This window comes from Periophthalmus magnuspinnatus, chromosome 9 (genome assembly GCF_009829125.3).
Source record: "Periophthalmus magnuspinnatus isolate fPerMag1 chromosome 9, fPerMag1.2.pri, whole genome shotgun sequence".
In the NCBI taxonomy this organism is placed as follows: domain Eukaryota; kingdom Metazoa; phylum Chordata; class Actinopteri; order Gobiiformes; family Gobiidae; genus Periophthalmus; species Periophthalmus magnuspinnatus.
In genome coordinates, this window is record NC_047134.1 from 30,331,750 (window position 1) to 30,353,540 (window position 21,791).

The window sequence follows — 21,791 nt, forward strand, 5'->3', positions numbered from 1 at the left end:
GACAGCTATGGCTACAGACATTTACCAGTGTGGAGTGAATTAATCATAAAATGCAATGTATTTAGAGGCTTCTCAAACTTGTTAAGTGCAATAAAACTCTAAAGACTTTAACAATTTCTCTCTATAATTTATAATTGTCATATCTGCAACACAATTCCCAGGCTGACATTATCATCATAGTGGAATCAACGAAACAGTTCCCATAAATGCCCCAGCTGTTTTTTACATAGCTGATGGGTTGCAAATTACACCCCCAGTAGCACCTTAACCTGGTCTGATTGTGTGCTTTGTGGTGGGCCTGTCCTATTGAATTACAGCCATGTGTCCATTGTCTCCCCCCCCACACCTCAGTGCCTCTGTCACACTGTTATTACCCATAATCAGCTTCACGCTCGCGGTTTTATTGATAATGAGTTTCCCGCGCATTAGCCACAATTTCATGCTGTTAGCGTGTGATGACCTCCACGGGGCTGCAGAAAAACATGAGAATAGGGGGTATTTTCAGGGTCTAATTGTAAAGTCTGGATGGAGCTAAGTCACGTTTGGGCCCCATGACAAGGGCCCTTAAGAGCCATCAATGCAAATAGGACAGACATGCTTCATGGGACAACACAGCCAGGGAGTACAATAGTGGACTCTGTTAAAAATGTCATATTGGCCTCCACTGACCCACAGGTTGGCGGTGCAATTCCAGCTTCCACAGATGAATACTTTCAATATGTCCTTCGGTAAGACAAACCACCACTCCCCTAGTGTCTGTGTACGCTGGTATGTAAGTGTGTGAATGAGTGAGTGATTCCTTGATGTAAAGCGCTTTGAGTGCCAAGAAAGTGGAAGAGCGTTACAAAAAAATCTGACCATTTAACATATTGACTTATCATTCAATATATGTTAGATGGAACAATATTTTTTGGGGGTAAGTATTTATACTGGGTACTTTTCTTTGTACTAGTTGTTATTTTTATGTTTTATGATGAGATTTGAGCTGTAGAGGCTTGAAAAAACAACTTATATGACGCATCAGATACAAATGAGCTATAACAGTGTTTCATTCTGCTATTTATTTGTTGCACCTCACGGCTTTTAACAATATTGTAGATTTAGAATAGTTTTTGTGGTTTAAATCTGCTCTTGGGATATTGCATCAGTGGTATAAATTTGTTTCAGTAGTTATCGTTTATCATCTATATTTTTTTTATCAATATATCGTACTTCAAACTGTGTTATCGTGACAGGCCTGTTTTCATATTATAGTTTATCGAGTTTTATGTTATTGTTTTCAAATATCCCTCAAACATTGCCTAAGTTATTATATTATATTATGGGAAAAATACAAAGTTAAAGTTAAGGTAGACTTTATTTGTCTTCTGCTGTTGACCCATACTTAGTTTTGAACTTCAGAGTTTTACTTCCTTCATAATCGGGGATGGGTAGTACTCATCCATCCATCCATTTTCTTCCGCTTATCCGGGGCCGGGTCGCGGGGGCAGCAGTCTAAGCAGGGACTCCCAGACTTCCCTCACCCCGGACACGTCCTCCAGCTCCTCCGGTGGGACCCCAAGGCGTTCCCAGGCCAGCCGAGAGACATAGTCCCTCCAGCGTGTCCTGGGTCTTCCCCGGGGCCTCCTCCCGGTGGGACATGCCCAGAACACCTCCCTGGGGAGGCGTCCAGGAGGCATCCTGAGCAGATGCCCGAGCCACCTCAGCTGGTTCCTCTCAACGTGTAGGAGCAGCGGCTCTACTCCGAGCTCCTCCCGTGTGACCGAGCTCCTCACCCTATCCCTAAGGGTGCGCCCGGCCACTCTGCGGAGGAAGCCCATTTCAGCCGCTTGTATCCGCGATCTTGTCCTTTCGGTCATTACCCAAAGCTCATGACCATAGGTGAGGGTAGGAACGTAGATTGACCGGTAAATCGAGAGCTTCGCCTTCCGGCTCAGCTCCTTCTTTACCACAACGGACCGATACAGCGACCGCATCACTGCAGACGCTGCACCGATCCGCCTGTCAATCTCCCGCTCCATCCTTCCCTCACTCGTGAACAAGACCCCGAGATACTTGAACTCCTCCACTTGGGGCAGAGACTCACCACCCACCCGGAGAGAGCAAACCACCTTTTTCCGGTCGAGAACCATGGCCTCGGATTTGGAGGAGCTGATTCTCATCCCAGCCGCTTCACACTCGGCTGCAAACCGCCCCAGTGCCTGCTGCAGGTCCTGGCTCGAAGAAGCCATCAGGACAACATCATCTGCAAACAGCAGAGATGAAATCCTGTGGTTCCCAAACCAGGCCCCCTCCGGCCCCTGGCTGCGCCTAGAAATTCTGTCCATAAATATAATGAACAGAACCGGTGACAAAGGGCAGCCCTGGCGGAGTCCAACATGCACCGGGAACAGGTCTGACTTACTGCCAGCAATGCGAACACAGCTCCTGCTCCGGTCATACAGGGACCGGACAGCCCTTAGCAAAGAGCCCCGGACCCCATACTCCCAGAGCACCCCCCAAAGGACACCACGAGGGACACGGTCGAATGCCTTCTCCAGATCCACAAAACACATGTGGACTGGTTGGGCAAACTCCCATGAGCCCTCGAGGACCCGATGGAGAGTATAGAGCTGGTCCAGTGTTCCACGACCAGGACGAAAACCACACTGCTCCTCCTGAATCCGAGGTTCGACTATCGGTCGGATTCTCCTCTCCAGTACCCTGGAATAGACCTTACCGGGAAGGCTGAGGAGTGTGATTCCCCTGTAATTGGAACACACCCTCCGGTCCCCCTTCTTATACAGAGGGACCACCACCCCGGTCTGCCATTCCACAGGTACTGTCCCCGACCGCCACGCGATGTTGCAGAGACGTGTCAGCCAAGACAGTCCCACAACATCCAGAGACTTGAGGTACTCAGGACGGATCTCGTCCACCCCCGGAGCCTTGCCACCGAGGAGCTTGCCAACCACCTCAGTGACTTCAGCCAGGGTGATGGACGAGTCCGCCTCTGGGTCCCCAGTTTCTGCTTCCTCCTCGGGTAGTACTCAGTTACATTTAATTGAGTAACTTTTTAAGGACATTGTACTTCTCAAAATACGGTTACTCCTTACTTTTACTTGAGTAAAAGTTAGATTGAAGTTTCAGTTAAAAGATTTGAACTGTGTTTCTTGGACTGCTCCTTTCATATATAATTAAGTTGGGTTTTTTTCTCATTTTTGTTGTATATCTTTTACTTAATATTCAGATATTATACTTTGAATGTTACTCTTACAATTATTCTTACTTGAGTAATTTCTCAGATCACTAACTTTTTTGAAGTTCACCCACCTCTGTTCATAATGCATTATATATACAACGACAGCAAGCCACAGCACCATAAGAACTGCCCTCTAGAGACACTAATACAAATTCAACAGCTTTACTCACCATGAAACACATTTAGGCTGTGACCCGTGGTAGGGCATCAGAGCGTTTTTGTTAAATCAGAAACAGCTGGCGGTGGTAGTTTAGTAACACATGAATGGATTTATGTAAAACAAACATGACATTGAGTTTGATTGTTAGTCTTTTTTTTTTTTTGTGCTGTTTAGGGCTGAGGCCGGGCACAGAGTATGGGATGGGAGTGACCGCAGTGAAGGACGAACGGGAGAGTCAACCGGCAACTACCAACGCTGTCACAGGTAATGTAGTTCTACTTTTATATTGTAGTTCATAATTATATTTTATGGGAGAATATCTCTAATAAAGTGGTTTTATACCACTCTTGACAAAAGAGTCACATTGACAAAAACTAGGGCCTAGGGCAGGAAAGCTGTGCTGGATTCATGGGCTTTTAGATTTTTTTTTACAATTTAGAGCTCTTTTGATTACAAGTGATTGCATGTGAGAAATACACTGTGATTTTGTACCTTTTAAATCAGAACAAAAGCCAGTTGTGTCAAGTTGCGGTGAATAATTACATAGATAGCTTTTTTTTTTACGCTGTACGGAAATAGATTTTCGAGACACTGCAACTGAGTAGAATACAATCTTAAATTTAGAGATATACATTTGAAACTTCTGTAGTTTACTCACATATATGTAAGAAAACATTTATTGTATGTACTGTAAGTTTTGTTGTTTCTGCATGAAAGCGTGTATTAGGCATGGGACGATATTGAAATTTGGTGTCACGATGATCATGGCCAAAATAATTGCGATTAACGATTATATCACGATAATTATAGTTGCTGACAATTTTAAAATGTTCTGGATATGAATAATTACAATTTTAATATTATGACTAGGTTCCATATTTAAACAACTGTTGAAGTATTGTACTTTGTTATAAGTGAAAACACCTGTGATCTAGAGGAGATCATCAGGGGGAAGTAGTTTTTTTTCTGCACTGGTGACACAATGATGATTATCTTTGTTGGCGATAATCAGTGCCACAAACTATTATTGTCAACCCTTAAACGAGAAACGATATTATTGTTTATCATCCCATCCCTAGCGTGTATCCTAAGAAACCAAGCTGCCTGTAGATATATCTGCTCTGAATCCTGATCTTTTGTCCCTCCCCAGCCCTGGACGCCCCTAAAGACCTGGCCGTGACGGAGGTGAGCGAGACCTCGATGACTCTGCAGTGGAAGCGCCCTGTGGCCAAAGTGGACTCGTACAAACTGATGTACGTGTCTGCAGACGGACAGAAGGACGAGGCTGTGGTACTGTCTGGAATCGAGACTCACACCTTTAGGAGCCTGACCCCTGGAATGCTCTACACCATCAAGATCACCGCAGAGAGAGGGAGGAGGACCAGTGCACCTGCCACCGTCTCTGCACCCACAGGTGAGTAACAGACCATCATGGGGAGATTTGGGGAGTTGGAAATGTGATGTTTGAATGAGCGGTTGGCGATATCAGTTGTTTTGCAGAAAATATTATGGGGGCTGTACCCATTTATTTCATGTAATAAAGTTAAAATTGTCTTGTCTTATTACAGATATATTATACATGCAGTTCTTGGGTTCTGTCTGCATCCAATTAAAAAGAAAAATTATTGTTCGTAAACCAAAAAGTAAAGGTGATGCGCTATTGGCATGCTAGTTGTTGTTAGCATGAGGCCAAACTCTGCTGTAGCCTCTGAAAGTTGTCAACTGTGAAAATAACAATTAAAAAAGTTCTGTTCTCTAGGGTCAAAATGACACCAATGCGTGCTGTCTGCATTTAACTACAAAGCATGATTATCGTTCGTGCTGTTAGCATGCTAGTTGTTGTTAGCATTACCGTGACAGCAAAACTTTGCTCTGGTCTCCAAAAGTTGTGAAAAGCACTGGCTGGGGATTAATAAAGTATTTATCTATCTATCTAATTATGGGCTCGACACACGGGGAGCAACGTCGCTCGTTCTCCATTTATTTTCAATGGTACCTGTCCGACACTGCGAAAATCGCTCGTCTCTCTCACCTCCGCGACAAGCGAAAGTCGTGCACGTGAAAACCTCTCGCTCGTGCATGTCGACGTGCACACGCGGGCCTGCGACGCGACTAATGAAAGTTGAAAAATGTTCTACTTTTATCGCTGTCGCCTGCACAACAGCCAATCAGCAAGAGTTTGCGAGCCAATGCACTGTCCACTTCAGAAACATCATGGAGGAGAAAATTATACTCACGGTGTCAGATTTCCCAATTCTTTTTGACATCTCAAAGAGACGACCGAGATATATCAAAAAAAGCAGCTGACTGGGAACTCGTTGGTGCCAGGGTGAATATGAGTGGTAAGTTAACATGCGCAAATTTGTTAATTCAGATACATTTATGGAGGCTAATAACCAAATGTATTAAAGACTGATTCAACATAAAAAAATATATTTATTTAAGGTTTTTACATTAAACAGAATTAGCTGCAGAATAGGGTGGACCCAGGATCGCTTTTTTTAGTTTTGTAGAGTGCAACCAATTGTAATATTTTAGTCAAATGAAGCAAAACTTTACGAGATTTCATTTTAGCGTCTTTTTCCCATCTACCGCTATTAACCTCAAAATTCCCTCCAAATAAACAGCCAATCAGACGTGTAGGAGGCTCGTGATCTGCTCTGGAACAGAGCGCGACGTGACAAGCTGCTGCTAGTCGCTGCAGTTTGTCGCTGCCCGTGTGTTAGATTTTAAAGCCTATGCGATGAGTGTCGCTGCACGCTGTCGTTAGTCGCTCCCCGTGTGTCGAGCCCATTAGGATGCTAAGAATGTGGAAAGTGAGGAAATCTTCTTTTCTCAATGACAATATTCAAATGACAGCAAATGATTAAAAATGCAGTGTGCCTGTTATTGGCAAGGTTATTTTATGTGAAGTGAAAGACAAAAATTAAACACATAGGTAAAGAAATATCATGTTACACCCTTTGCAAGGTTATTTTGACAGTCATACAAATGTTCCAAATCAAATTCATATTTCTCCCTCCAAAAATAGTAAAGGTGCAGTATTTAACTGAAGTTGCTTTGTCTGGAATAATCCGCAGTATGGCATTAAATATATACCGGTATATTTTGTATTTGTTCAGTTACAAGTGTTTCTATTACCTCTGTCTCCATGGAGGTACATTAGTTTGCTACGAAAAGCATTAACATTTCCATGGACACAAGCAGGTCGTGAACACACAACCAGAAAAGTTGCATAATGCAGCTTTAAGTTTTGTAGATACTATAATGTTTAAAGGGTCCATATTAGGCTTTTTTCTGATCTCTGTTAGAATATTGTTTCCTCATCACAAACGTACTTGGAGTTGTGTTTTGTTCATTCACACATGTTTAAACGCTGCATATTCAAGCTGAGTTCTTCTCTCAAACAGAAAACACTCCACCTTGTTCCACTTTGTGATGTCATGTGGTAATACAGCAAGTGCTCCAGTGTGTTTTTAAACTCCATACACCTTCACTAGAATCATTTGGTGCATTGTCTTATGGAGTGGGGCTTTAGTTTGTCCAATATGATTCTCACTGCACTCTTCACTACACTGTAATTGGTGAAGACTCTAAAATTAAACACATAGGTAAAGAAATATCATGTTCTTCCTTCACTTTTCCCTCTGTGTTGGTGGGCACCACTTGAGCTCTGTGTTGTAGAGTACAGATAACTCTGAGTTTGTGCTGCAGTGGTTAGTGTGAATCACAGCAGGTATTGGTCAGTGTGTGTGGGCTTCCTGAAGACTTCTGCCTGGAAGCGCTGGTCCTCTCCCATAGTTACTGCACGATCTAAGTAGACCAAGTTGTTCTCCTTGGCCTCTCCCCGTGTGAACTTCCTGTTTTGATCCACCGCATTTATATGTGCAGTAAAGGTAAAGTTAAGGGCTCCAGATGTTGAATTTGAATTTTAGTCCAGTGGTCATCCACATATCGATACCAATGTGTGGGTGGAGTGCCTGGAAGAGAGGCCAATACATCCTGTTCAAATTATTCCATATTTATTGTAAGTTAGCCATAACAGGAGAGACCGGTGAGCCCATTGCACAGCTGTGGATTTGCCTGTAGAAATTTCCTCTGAACTGGAAATATTTGGTATTTAAACAAATTTCCAGCAGTCTGCAGATTTGGTCTGGTGACAGTTTAGTTCTCTCTTTTAGTTTAGTATCCTGCAGTAGTCTCCTCCTTGCTGCTTCCACCGCTACTAATGCGGGGATACAAATGAAAAGCGAAGTCACATCAAAGGAAATCATTGTCTCATCCAGGTCAAATTGGAAGATGCTTGACTTTGCTAACAAATTCAGCTGTATTCTCAATATAGTGCTCAGTGTTGTCAACCAGAGGAGCCGGGATGGTCTGTGGGTCTCATTTCTTCTTGTGCCCACTGGTAGGGTCTCATTTCAGGCCCTACTAGTGGGTAAAAGAAGATCATAGACTGCTTACAGTAGCTGGAGAAGGAAGAAGTCATTGATAGACAGCTGTGACTCCATTCCTTGCATTTATGGCGTCCTAAAAATCCACAAACAGGGACTAGCCCTCAGAACCACTGTATGTAGCACAGACTCCATCACGTACAATGTGGCCAAACATCTGAAGACCATTCTGGCTCCTCTGGTTGGCAAATGGAGCACCATATTAAGAACACAGCAGGGAATCTGAACCTAGAAGGAAAGGTGTAACTATTCCTTACACAGCTGGTGTGTCTGAAAAGCTTTTGTGGACATTTTCAGATGGTCTATTTCAAACCTATAAACACTTTAGGACAGAAACTGGTTCACCCAAAGGACAAAACCCCGAGCCACAATCAAAGCAATGTGGTCTACTCCATTCAGTGTCGTGAAGAGTGCAGTGAGTGTTATATTGGAGAAACTAAACATCCATTCCATAAGTGAATGTACCAGCACCGTTGCGAGAGCTCCTGGGAACCTCAGTCCGCCGCACATCACCACCTCAAAGCCACTAACCAGTCCTTTGAAGACAGTCAGGTACAGATCTTAACCAAAGAAAATAAATTGTTTGAGAGGGGAATTAAAGAAGCAATTTTTGTTAGGAAAGACAATCCTTACTTGAACAGGAACAAGGGTCTGAGACATCACCTATCTCCTATTTATAACTGTATTCTCTGATCTAAATTTAAACGAAACAATAGGGCTAGCCGGTATGCTAATAGTTGTGAGGGCACTCTGAATGATTACGACTCAGGCACAATAAACAATTAGCTTTAGTGTAGTTAGCTCCTCCCTTTAGATAGATATAAGGCAGTGTCCACCAGTAATCTGACCAGAACAGATTAGAATTTTTCCTTTCACTATGGACCTTTAAGCTAGCAATGCTATAATTCACCAATTTGTTTTATTTGGTATCATCTCTCAAAAGAAATTATCCAGCTCATCTTTGTCCAACTAAAACCGTAATGAAACACACTGGAATACCTGACTGTATTTAGTTTCATTCACTGTTAAAATCTTTCCATAAACCCCGACAGAGATGGTTTGTGCGGGACAAAGGCAGCTCTGAGCTCTGTTTCCACACACTGACTATTCACTTATTCACCACTCCAAGCCAAACCAAGCCAGATCAAGCCAATGAATTGAACCCATTGTTACTGTCTATACTTTTACTACATTTTCCACCCCAAGTCTCATTTAAAATTGTGGGGTTGTTTTTCCTATTTTTCCCATGCTATTTTTGTAAAACCTGAACAAGAAAAGACAAATGAGGCAGTTGTGGCCGGCAGGATGGCTCTGTCTAGGCCAAATAATTGTAAATCTTATAGTTATGCAATACTTTAATATACTGTAAGCTTATGGGTAGAAATCGATATGGCATTTATGCGGCTGCATTACACCACATATTGGTAAAAGAACTATTGTGCATTTTCAGTCTCCGTGGATAGAAACTGCACAGTACTGGGAAATAAAAATATTGGAGTAATATAATAATGTATTTGTCCAATAATACCACAGCTGCCCTGGGGCAAATTGATGAAATTATGGATGCCTTTCTGTGCTCTTTTGCCACAATCTCACCAACACAATCTCACTGTTAAGATGAAGAAGTGTCTTGCCTAAGGACACAATGATAGTATTAGACCCAAGAGCAATGATTGAACCCACTTTATTATTAAGCACAAATAAAAATTTAAATTCTTGACACAGTTGTGCTTTGCGTTTTATGTAAATATCCAATTCTTTTCAGTCATGATCAAATCCATCATAAAAAAATGCATTATTAATTCATTAATTATACTTAGATGTCGTATAATACTTAGACTTAGAGCAGTTTCTCCATTCAGTGTTTTCAGATGGCACAGACTAACTGTAATAGTTGTAATTAGTGTTGTTACGATACTAAAATTTCAAACTCGATACCCAGTGCCAATTCTGATACACAATTATTTAGACAATAGAATTATAGAATAGTAATTTTCAACATTAAATCATAGTACTTTCTTTTATATTTCCCTGTGGCCTTATATCTCTCCAATCTCTCAGTTGCTGTGGTCCATGTGTCTAAACTAGTCTATGTGTCTTTTACTTAATCTATATCTGATACAGCACAAGATCATTCTAAAGCTATTCAGGAAAGATGATTTTCCATACTTGTAATCATTAATACTTTAGTCCATTCTTATTGTTCAAATGGAATAGAACACAAAGCAAACATATGTACATTCTGAGGAAAATGACTAGATTACATTTTATTCACTGACTATAATCTATTTACAGTAGCCCAAAGAATCGGACATATGACACTTTATTCTATGTTCTAACATGATCTTTAGGGCTGCAAGATTAATTAAAATTTAATAGAAATTGCAATTAACAAATCACAGACTGCAAAGACAACAAATATACTGTTTTATTTAGCGTAAAAGCTGCTAACCCTGTAGTGTAAATCGGTACAAACATGTTCTGAAATACATGTGAACATTGAACATATAATTAAAACATATATCGCAAATCTAATTGTAATGCCTGTTGAAAAAAATTGCAATAAAATATTTTTCCAAAATCGTTCAGCCCTAATGGCGCTGCGCATGTGCCAATATAGATTAGATCATGTTGTAGAGTACGAGATTGGCCTGTGGGCGTGGACCTACGGACTGTTAGGCCAATCTTCATTCATGTGATAATGGTTCTGCTCCTTTGTACCATGTGACCACGATGAACCCTGGCGGCGTCCGATAAAGGTGCCACATGCTGGGAGCCTGTTCACACATTGTTCCAGGGCATAACCAGAGGGCTAATCCTGCACACGGACAATCCCAAAACGCCTTATCGTCTCCAGACACGACGGGGGGCGCAACAGTGGGCGAGCAAGAGGGGAGAGAAGCAGGGAGGAGGCGGGGAGGGTGGGGGGGTTAGATGGAGTGACCAAGCGTGGATGGATAGCGTGTAGGGAATAGTATTACGACAGTGCAGTTAGTACATTTTGAACGTTATTACAGCTTTTGTTCAAATCACCAATATAGTTATTAGTGATACTGAGGGGTTTTTCATATATTGGTATCGGTCCAGTGTAAGTTCCTGATATTAAATGCGCTGTACCTGAATTTTACTGTTTTATACGCAGATTTGGACATGACGGTAAAGCTAACAACATCTAGTTAATGTGCACTTCCTGATTATTGGACAACATAAAACTTTATCAATTAGATGCAGACACCACACATTGGACATACATTATCCAGTGGCTCCACTTTATATAGATGTTTGGCCAAATTTGTTTTGTGTCAGATGCCCTTCATGATGCAAAAAATGTTGGGATCAGAACTGACGTAGAACATAAAATATCATGTGAAAGTAGAAAGGCAGGCAGTTGCTCAGCAGGTAAAACCATTTGCCCTACTGTGAGAACGTTGACAGTTACCTTCATTTTAGGCAAGTGGTGCAATTTTGGAACTTTTTTTTTGGCCTGGCACAAACAAAATCTAATGGGATAGAGTGAAGAGAAAGTTTGAATATTTTTCAAAGGCACTGTACCTGATTTGAAAGTCATAAAAAGGTGAAAACGGAGCTAGTTTATTTTAAACGGCTTTCAGCGATTCAAAGGTACGACTTTTCCAACGTATTCCTCGCATCGTAGTTATTCACTGCGCTGAGCTTATGAGTGCTTTTCACAACTTTTCGCAGTCAAGCCAACCAACATTAGCATGCCAATAGCGCACTTCCTGATTCTCGGAGGATAAAACGTGTCTAATTTTTACCATAAGAGAAGCTTATACAATATATCTGTACAACATATCTCTACGTGGACAAAAATAAATAAATACAGCCACTACTTAAGGACAACAGATGAAAATTAGGTTCCAAGGTTAGAATTTGGTGCAAGCGTCTTTGGCCTTGGGCTTTATGTAGGCTAACTGTACATTGACCTGTTAAATAAATAATGCAATGAAATAAGATTCTACTGCAGCAGTTGAGATCACGAACTACTGGTCTAATTCTAAAAGTAGCATGCTCCCAGTATTCAGCGTGTGTATCGTTCCACACATGAAACACAATGTCACAGAATGAGGAAGAGCATTGCCCCAGAAGCCACACAAATGCACGCTTATGTAGCTCCTCGCGCAATTATGAGAGCTGCCATGACAGCCCCGCGGCAACTAATGAGATCTACTGGGATATAGGCTTCAACTATATACCCCAGTTCGATCTGGTTAGATAAGAAAAAACAGGAGTGGGGGGGGGAGCAGAGAGAGGTCATTGGCTAGCAGCATGTACAGCCAATCATCTGAACTGCGCCAAGATAAGGGATTGTGCGATGCAGAGGCAGTTTTATAGATATATGAAGTATGTGGATGTGTGAACAACAAATGGCAGATATCAGAATGGTGATATCTCGAGGGGACATTTGATACGATCGCACATTACACATTTGTCTAACTGCATGAGATTAGATTTCTATATAGGTGGATTCATTCTCATTCCCATAAGGTTAAATATAGTTGAATGTACTATTTGCAGAATCAGATTTGTCCACAACTTGAGTGACTGTCAATGGTTCAGAGTGGTATTTGGCGTAGGAATATTATAGTGGTATAATAATAAGGAACCAATATTGCTAACGTGTCAAATTTGAATATCAGTCATCAACATTAGACAAGAAAATATCAGTTGTAAGTTATTTTAAAGCAACATCTGTGAATGTTCTGTTCCATGTCACCTGCATGGTTTCATGGAAATATAAAGTAAAACCATAATAAGTCAAATAAGAGTTATACTTGTGGAGATGCAAGCTCACGCAAGTTTCTTTTTGTCTGTTTATTGACTTCAAGTTACGAGGTGCGACTTTAATTTAACCCAATTTATTTCAACAGCCCAATATGTCAAGTTGAATCACAGAGCAGCAGACAAAGCAAAATGTTCAAATTACTATGATCAAACAGTCATAAAAAGGTTCTTAATAACTAGACTAAGACCCTTTTTGCACAGTTTTAGCAGTTTTAAATGTCAAAACACACCTTGCCAAGCCACTTTACCAGACAGAAACCAGATGAGTTGTGGACAGCCCGGGCTTCTGTTCAAATGTCTATATTTAAATCTTGGGAATAAGAAATGACTGTTGGATTCATCTGTCCATGGAGTTTCCAGGGTTGTCTTTTCGGTAGCTCTTAGATCGCGTTGAAAGTGAAATTATGTAACCTTGGATCGGTTCATCTTTGGCAGCTGAAATAAAGCCAGCTGAACTCATCCAAGGATCCCATCGTTTTGTATTGATACTTTGCAGTGACATCACAAATCAGCTCACCTGTTACAGTTTCAATTAAATCAGTTCTTTGTGGTCAGATTGTGTTAAAACAAAGCTCAGATTAAGGTCTAACTTGAATAACAGAGTGTAGGACAGTGCAGAGCCATCAGTTATCATCACACCCCCAGAGAATGTTGACATCATCTGCAAAATATCAATTGTCTCCGTTCTATTCACGCACGGAGCTGTGAAGTTTACCTGCCTGTCTTTCTCTGGTTGTAATCTGTCGTGAATGCCTGCACTCACAAAGGAGTCCAATTACATTGCTGCCCGGTGGTCTCTGCACGGCTCCCCACACGTTTGAAGTGGACGGCGTACTCCTGTGCTCTGCCCAGGCTACGTCGCACCTTCTGTGTTAATGGCTCATTTGCAGCCATTAATGTGCACACGCTGCATCAGCATGTCTCACCTCTATAGGACCACTCTATACCAGCATGTCTCTGTCTCTATACCACCACTCTTATATGATAATCTGGAGCGGAGAGCGCTCATAATGAGGCTGTTTGTAGGCTCTGCCTTTGTAGTGGAAATAGCAGAATATTTCCATCCAGACAAAGTGAGGGCCTTGTGGGTTTTCCTTTGACAGGATTGAGATGATTGAACGTGGAATGAAAGAAGCTGCTCTGACCTCCTTTCAGCTGGAGGTGTCCAGGAGGACTCGTCTGTCAGTGTCCTATTTGTTTTATATTATTTGTTTTGAAGAAAAGTTTTCTTACTTGTCAAGTCAGTTGGGGATTGTCAGAAGGAACACATTTTAGTTATTTTTTTGTATAGAAGTTATTTTCAAATGGATTTGACAGGGCTTTACTGAACTAAAGCTGGTCCTGAAGTTAGCAAAAAACAAAATGGAGTTTTGTAGCTGACCTTTGAGCCATTCAACACTGGGGCTCACAGTGTAAAGCAATCTGCAATCTTCCCTGGTGCAGTGCATGATGCATTAGAAGAAGGGAGGGTGGGAGCACAGGGATATAAAAGCTAAAATGTCACAATGACACAAAACATTCTTATAGTAGATCTTTTGGTTAAGCTTTTTTGAATCCCAATGCTATGCACTGCTGCCAGAACAGTTTTCAGATGTCTGTCATACTTTATAAACTTGTGTTTGTAATGAAACTTCATCACTTGAGCACATTCCCTTCCAGGTACTTCCATGGTCCTAGCTGGATGAAGAACATGAAGATAGAATCCTGTATGGGATGTTCATAACTGCCTGTTGTGTGTGTCCAGAGGAGGAGAAGCCCGTCATTACCAACGTGACGGTTAGTGAGGTGTCCTGGGACAGCTTCGTGCTGTCGTGGTGGGCGGAGGATGGGGCGTTTGAGGGCTTCCTGGTGGAGCTGAGCGATGCGGAGGCGGGCGCTGAGTGGCAGAACCACACAGTGCCTGGAGACGCACGCAGCCTCAGCCTATCAGGACTCAGCCCCACCACCTGGTACAGGGCCACTCTGTACGGGCTCCACAAGGGGGCGCTTTTAGAGCCCGTGTTCGCAGACACCATCACAGGTATCCACGTCGCCAGCGCCTGAAGCTCTCCTCTGTCTCTGCTTCAGTAGATCCACTGCAGTAGTTGGGCTTTCTCTCACTACTTTGGGCTTTCTGTGGTTCTTCACTACATGCTTTGTCTTTGAGAATATCACAACATGTTACAAGTTTTGGGAGTTTGCAGTAGTCCTTTCTACAGCAGTCTTTTGACAAATCTTTTGTACAACGTGGATTCTTACGGTCATAAAGTAGTAGAAAATATTGTGGTATATTGCAGAATGTAACACTTTTCATTATTCATTTCCAACTTAAATGGTTAACTGATAAAGATGAAAGTCACTTTATAAGCTCGAGCTAATAGTAAATATAAAAAGCCTTTCGTGTGGCAAACAAATCTCTGCCTTTAGACACAGTTTTTGATCTAAATCCTAGAAGGACTCTGCCAGCAGCCATGCTCTCGCCTCTGTAGACTCTATCCCTGCTTTGATGGTGGGGCTGAGACGAAGGCTAACTCCAGCGCAGCACACACACACACACACACACACACTCACACACTCACGCAACATAAACCAGCTGCAGATGGAGGGCTGAAAAAGTTTGGAAAAATAACCAATTTAACTTTTTCTGACTAGTATTGGGCTAGCAGGTTCTGTAGGGGAAGCTATATCTCTTATCTCTGGTCTGGGTTTCTGATTGAAATCGTCATTTAAATCAGCTTTAAAAAAAAAAAAAATTACTGTTACAACTTTTTTTGATTAAATTCTACTTCTTCTACTTGTCACTACGAGTAAAGTGGTAGCAGCAGTAGCATCTGTTGTGCTGTGAGAAAGCCGTAAAGCTGGTTAGCATTTTGTTAAAGGGGAGAGGTACAGGTGGGCTGCTGTACATGCCCACTCGCACAATCACAGTCTTTAGCTCTGATTACAGACCAGAGGAAGGAGGGAAAGAGTGAAACCTACATCCAAACTAACCAGAACATACCTTGAACTCTCTCCATAATTCACACGGACAGATTACATGGATTTGGTTGTAGCACAGCCAATTTTGGGCACTTTAAATTTTGGATGTGTCAAAATACATTACATTTTACTGTGTACTTGAAAACCTAATAATTAGAGTCATTGCCCCACCGCATAAGTTTTTAAGCCAAAAGAATTGACTAAATGTAGAAGACATGCATGGGCTACCGGCTGTGAACGGGCATTTCCTTAGACCTGATTCTTACTTGGACTTGAGGAGGGCCTTCACATGCTTGTCTCCACGAAAATGTCCCACAGTTTTAACTTTCTATTTCTGTGGAATCATGCAGGGGACGTGCCACCTCCAAAAAGTTACTCAGTGCTGCTTTAAATAAATAACAGTTTGATGCGTCGTACCTAGTGTATGACAGTAGTATAGTTTTATCAAGCAGAATAAGCAGATTGTAAGACATCTGAATGGAATGCAAATCATATTATACCTCACATGTCTTTTATTATTATACATCTAGTTACTTGCCAACACTGATTCTTATTTTGAAAGAAAAGATATCAGTGAATCAGTTCTGCAGAGGAGAGAGTGAGAGAGAGAGCTGACACAGTGTAAACCACCCTGAGGGGCCTTTGTGGCTGGTTCGTCTGTATTCCGCCCCATGCAGTCCTCCCCAGACCAGGCTACATTCTGCTGCCCCTGCCCCTGCGCCCTGGGCTCTGGAGCTCAAGTACAGAGTGCAGGGGTGCCAGGGGCGTTTGGGGCTATGCACAATAAGGCATGCACTCAACGCACCCATTGTCGGCATGCTAATGACAACTCAAACAAGCTAGCTTTTTTTTTTTTTTTTATTATTATTATTTGAATGCATTAAGAATTCAATATGAGTCATTTGTCCTAGAGTTGTCTGCCTTATTTTATCCAGACATGGACCAGAACAAAGTTATACTACTGTTATCCTACGTTGGAGTTCATTACAATAAAATAATACCTATGCTAATTAGCTTAGCCACTGTAGCACAGAATTGCAGTTACTTCAGCCACAATCTCAATTTAAGTTATATTCATTTTCTAGGCCCATGTAAAAGAAAACATTAAATTCAATACTTTCCATTTTTAGTATCATAAGAGGTTCACTGCATAAGGGTTTTAGTGCTGCTTTCCATTGAGATTATATTGCTTTGCCTGGAATATTCCACAGTGTGGCATTAAACTTAACTATCTTGCATTAACGTAATTACAGGTATTTTTATTGCTCAAAAATAAACGCACTGTTGTTGGGAGCGGGCTTATTTCTTCCCACACGTAACATGCATTTAGCTAATTGGAACAAATTTGCCAGAACTTAAGTCAAATTGTTTTCCATGTAACTAACCATTTTGAAATAATTCAGTACTTTTTGTTTTTTGTAAATTCCCTTCAGCAGCGCATAAGGAGGTGTTGATAGCTCCTTTCCTCCCTCCAACCCCTGTGTACGAGGGCACCGCAACAGTAGCATTTCCAGTAGCCCCCCCCCGATCTCCGGTCCAGCCTGAACTGTAACAGGCTTCCTTTGTGAATGAGCCCTCAGTGCCCCCGGCTCTGTGCGGTGGGACTACAAGGGTCCAAGGAGCACAGCGGTGTTGTGTCTACCGAGGCTGCATGGGTTACAATCAGTTAGCACGTTAGCCTGCGTCCTTCCCCTCCCCTTTCTCTTCTATGGGCCGCTGCTGACCGGCTAAAGCTAAAGCGCCCGGCGGCTAATGAAGAGTGACAGCTCCCTGGGATTTGGGTGCTTTTGCGTTTCCACCACTTCTTCTCAACAACAAATACACAAAAAGGGGGGAAAAAAGCTGTCTTTGGGCGAGAGCAAGGACCCCCGAGAACCTCACTATTGATCCGGTGTTTTAATGAGACTGTTCTAGCAGTTCTCAGGCCCATTCTGGTCTGTCCTAGTTCTGAAAAAAAAAAAATATTTATAAGAATTAAAATGACTAACTGTGGGACATTAATCTCGACTGATACCCTGTACCTGATTTCTCCCATGAATTTGCGCAAAATTTGTCTTGTCCCAGTACAGATATATTATATAAGCAGCTCTTAAGGTCAAAATAAGTCTGCTGTGGGCTGTTTTCCTCTAATTAGAAAAGCATTCCAGTGGTCCACAATCAGGAAACGTGTTAACCATCACAACAAAACTCAGCAGTGGTCTTTTGAGAGTAAAATGCGCTTTTAAACTCATTGCAGTGAATAATTACGAAGTAACAGAAGAATAACTTTGGACTGCGGCAAACCATTTAAAATAAAACAGTTTTATTTTGGACGTTTTCAAGTAAAAATCAGGTACTGTGCCTTCAAACCATAATACATGTAAACAACAAGCTAACATGCTTACAAACAACATAGCTTACAAAATGGCCACTACCCAGCTAACTAACTACTAAGCTAACTTACTAGCTAACTGACTAAATAAACACAGTGTCAAAGATTTTTCAGGCTTGTAAGCTAAATTATAGACCAGTGACAGTGACCACCCACCCTTTCCATAGACTTAATGTTAAAAGTTTGAACGCTAATTCAAGGCTAGTTAGCTATGTGGGTACTAATGACCTATAATATTATTTAAAATGTATTTCCGAAACTTTATAAACCGCTAAGTTATAAAACATTTCTCAGAATCTTGCATTTTAAATGTGATTTTTGGATAACAACTGCGTTATGGACATTAGTTACCACATAGCTGGTTAGCCTCTGCCTTTGAACTCTTAACGTTTGAAGTCTGTGGGAAAAATAAATGGAACGTTTACTTCCAGAACCAGAGCAGACTCCGAAATGGGTGGAACAGTTGAGTTGTTGAGCGCACCAGACATTTTTACTTTTTGAAACTAAAACAGTTGACTTAATACATATGAATTACCTTTATTTCATTCAAAAAAAAAACTTGAAAATGCACAAATCTACGCGACTACGTTCATCCAACCACCACCAAATTGGCAGTAGTCATTTCCCCTACATTCTTTTCAGGATTTTAACACTGTGTACTCTGAAACCAAGCTCTGTTCCAAGTTTTTGTTATATTAAACTCATGTAGATAGCCCTTTTTGTAGCACGTTCAGCCTCGTGTCCATCTGTGCTGTTAGCGGAAGTTTCACTAGACCAATTAGCTCTCATCCCCAGCTGTAGCCTCCCGCTGCCTCTCAGCCCCTCTCCCACCCATCTCTGCCATTATTAGCCGCTCTTAATGACGGCTTGTAGCTAGCACCTCTTATAAGAACGCATCTGTACGACTGCGTGTGACGTGTGCACCAGACTACATGTGAGAACACTTCCGAAACAGGCAGATGGCGTGTACACAGCCTTTGAGATGAATAAGATATAGCTGGTTAAAATTGATCTTGGACACTGCTGAGGGAGATAAAAACTATAGAAAGCTTTTGACCACTGTTTTAAAAGCGCACTATGTAACCTTTCTGCAGGATGGGTTTAAATGAATACGGAGAGACGTTGGCAGCGTCACCTGGCCAAGTTATAGGTCGGATCTATGTTAAGGCGATGGCGCTTGTAGTGATAACGCGTGTTTTTTTAAGATAACCTTGAGCGTTGTTGATGCTATTTTTATGTAATGTCTGTGTAATTCCTCAGTCGTCCGGGTCTGATCCACAGCAAAAGACGAAGTTTAAATCTGTCAGCTGGACAAATCGTGGTAGGAGGGAAGACGTTTTCCTGCTCGTCCAAGTTTCTTCTTCAGTTCTGGTCAGATTGCTTGTGGACACTGCCTTATATCTATCTGAAGGAAGGGGCTAACTACACTGAAACTGTAAACATCTATTATCTACAGTTTCAGTTTCTTCCTTAAACAGGAATGGGGGCCTGAGACATAATCTGTCCCCCATCTATAACTCCATCCTCAGACCCAAAACAAAGAGAACAATAGCAGGGTCGTTAAAAGTTGAATAGGGTTGTTTCAAATGAAATTGGACACGATAGCTGTTTACAGTTTCAGTGTAGTTAGCCCCTCCCTTCAGATAGATATAAGGCAGTGTCCACCAGTAAATCTGACCAGAACTGAAGAAGCAGCGAAACATCTTCACTCCTACAACGATTTGCCCAGTTGACAGATTTAAACTTCGTCTTTTTGCCATTTTTATGTAACACTGTGGAACATTCCAGATAAATACTGACATCTTCAAGGAGACAACTGGATTCTGTGATTTTTCCATGGTTAAATTTATACTTTTTTACGGTTAGAGTGCCAGATTGATCATAATGGCTTGTTGTTCATGTTCCACTGTCGGTTGCTTGTTGTTGGGGTGCGTATATATTAATACTGACAAGATTTAAGTATCCCAGTGTCCCGATAATATTAGTTCCAAGGACTTTCCAGGAAAAAAGTTGTGAAATTGCTGAACAGTCAATTTATTAAACAGCTCCGTCTTGGAAAAAAGAAAACTCTAATTATGGAAGATATGTTGCCATGATTTTGACGAACAAACAGACAATTTCAAGCTTATGTGTTCCATTTGCACGTCTGTATGGTTTGCTTTACCAGTTCATTTCAAAATCATACGTGTTTTGCATGTGTATATGAGAATAAATGCTTCCTTGCTACTTTCCATATAGCTATAGTAAAGCTATGTCAGACTAGAATGTAACTCGATCTTTCTAATTGTAATCTCCAAATCTCCACTTCTTCTTTTCAACACTTTTCTCATGCTGGAACGTCTTCACCAAATCATGACTTCTTCTCACTTCTTCCTCAAACTCTACTACTACATTTCCTCCAAACAATTTCAACTTCTGCAAACTACAAATGAAGCACTGACTTTTTATCTCACCCAGAAACCGAACCGGAAATCCACAATCTCCAAGTATCGGACGTCACCCCTGAAAGTTTTAGGCTGTCCTGGGAGGCCGAAGACTACGCGTTTGATACTTTTGTCATTATGATAAGCCACGCAGATGGTTCCTCAGAGCCCCAAGAACTGGTCTTAAGCGGAGACGAAAGGAATGCAGAATTTAACTACTTGAACGAAGACACCAAATATAACATTGAAATCTTTGGGCTTGTTTTGCAAAAGCGTTCCAAGTCTGTGATGGGACAGGTTCGAACAGGTATATTCTAAGATGCTGGCGCTTGAATTGTCCTGTCTAGAAGATGTCTACGTTCTTTGTGGTATTGGGATCCATGGGTGTGCTAACAATTGTGGCGTAGAGGTGTTTTTTGTACTAACTGTAGTTTGAAGAACTTTATTGACAATATTCTGTTGGTCTTTTGCGTAACTTTTGTAAACATTTGTTGGCGATAGTTGGCTTCTTTGTCCTGTGTTGCTTATGTTGGGTCTATCTGTGGTGTTTTCTGAGTCAACGTACAGAAATATATGGTGTCAAATTTGTTCGTTGGTTCTCAAACTAGCCTTCACGTACCATGGTTGGGTCTTTCAAGTATACTTAGAGTATCTTGAATGAAATATTATTAAAATGCAGTAGAGAGTTACAGATAAGGTCTAGTTTAGTCGACATTTTGTTGTAATTTGACCTGATTTAGACCTAGCTTAATACTTTAAACGTTTTGGCGTTGTTAAGGCAGGGTTAATTTCTGGGAATGTCGATGTCAATTTAAATCTTGATAATGGTCTAGTCGTGATTTATGCTCATTTTAGTTACATTTACTACGCCTACGCCATATATTTGCTGAGATGGTACTTTGAATGCAAAGTTTGAGAGCCACTGCTGTTGTGTTCATGTCACTGTTGACTGAAATGACTGATGATTTGTTCCCCACTGTCACTCCTCCATTACACATAGTCACGGGCCATTGGCTTCTTTTAAGTATTTCATTATAGCTTGCACATTTCACCCATGTTTTCAAATTATATAGGGTCTAGTCTACACACAGCACGGATACGTAAAATTGTATAGGTAACTGAAGGTCGCTATGACTTGACTTGATAAAACAAAATTGGACTGCTAATAGTATTTTTCACTTTCTCATTAAGGGCCACATATAAAAACACAGACAAAGCTGAGGGCCGATTTAGGGCCATAGACTGGTCGCCAATACAGTGAATACTTCAAATCTGCGTTATTATTAAGTTAAACTGAACCACTAGACCTTTATTCAGTTTTACATCCTCAATGGGTCACATTAAATATTTGATATGGGCTTGTTAAATTAGATTTTCAGAA

At 41.4% G+C, this 21,791-nt stretch overlaps 1 protein-coding gene across 3 annotated transcripts in view; it reads left to right on the top strand.

Moving 5' to 3' along the window:
• tncb (tenascin Cb) overlaps positions 1-21,791 on the top strand; it is an 81,548-nt gene that overhangs the window by 49,461 nt on the left and 10,296 nt on the right. Inside the window, exons 9-12 of one of the 3 annotated variants that reach the window (XM_055224168.1) lie at positions 3,576-3,665; positions 4,552-4,815; positions 14,403-14,678; positions 20,445-20,717. In XM_055224168.1, the coding sequence (XP_055080143.1) occupies positions 3,576-3,665; positions 4,552-4,815; positions 14,403-14,678; positions 20,445-20,717 (903 nt within the window). The remainder of the gene's footprint in view (positions 1-3,575; positions 3,666-4,551; positions 4,816-14,402; positions 14,679-20,444; positions 20,718-21,791) is intronic. The other 2 variants (XM_055224166.1, XM_055224167.1) reach the window with 2 other exon arrangements.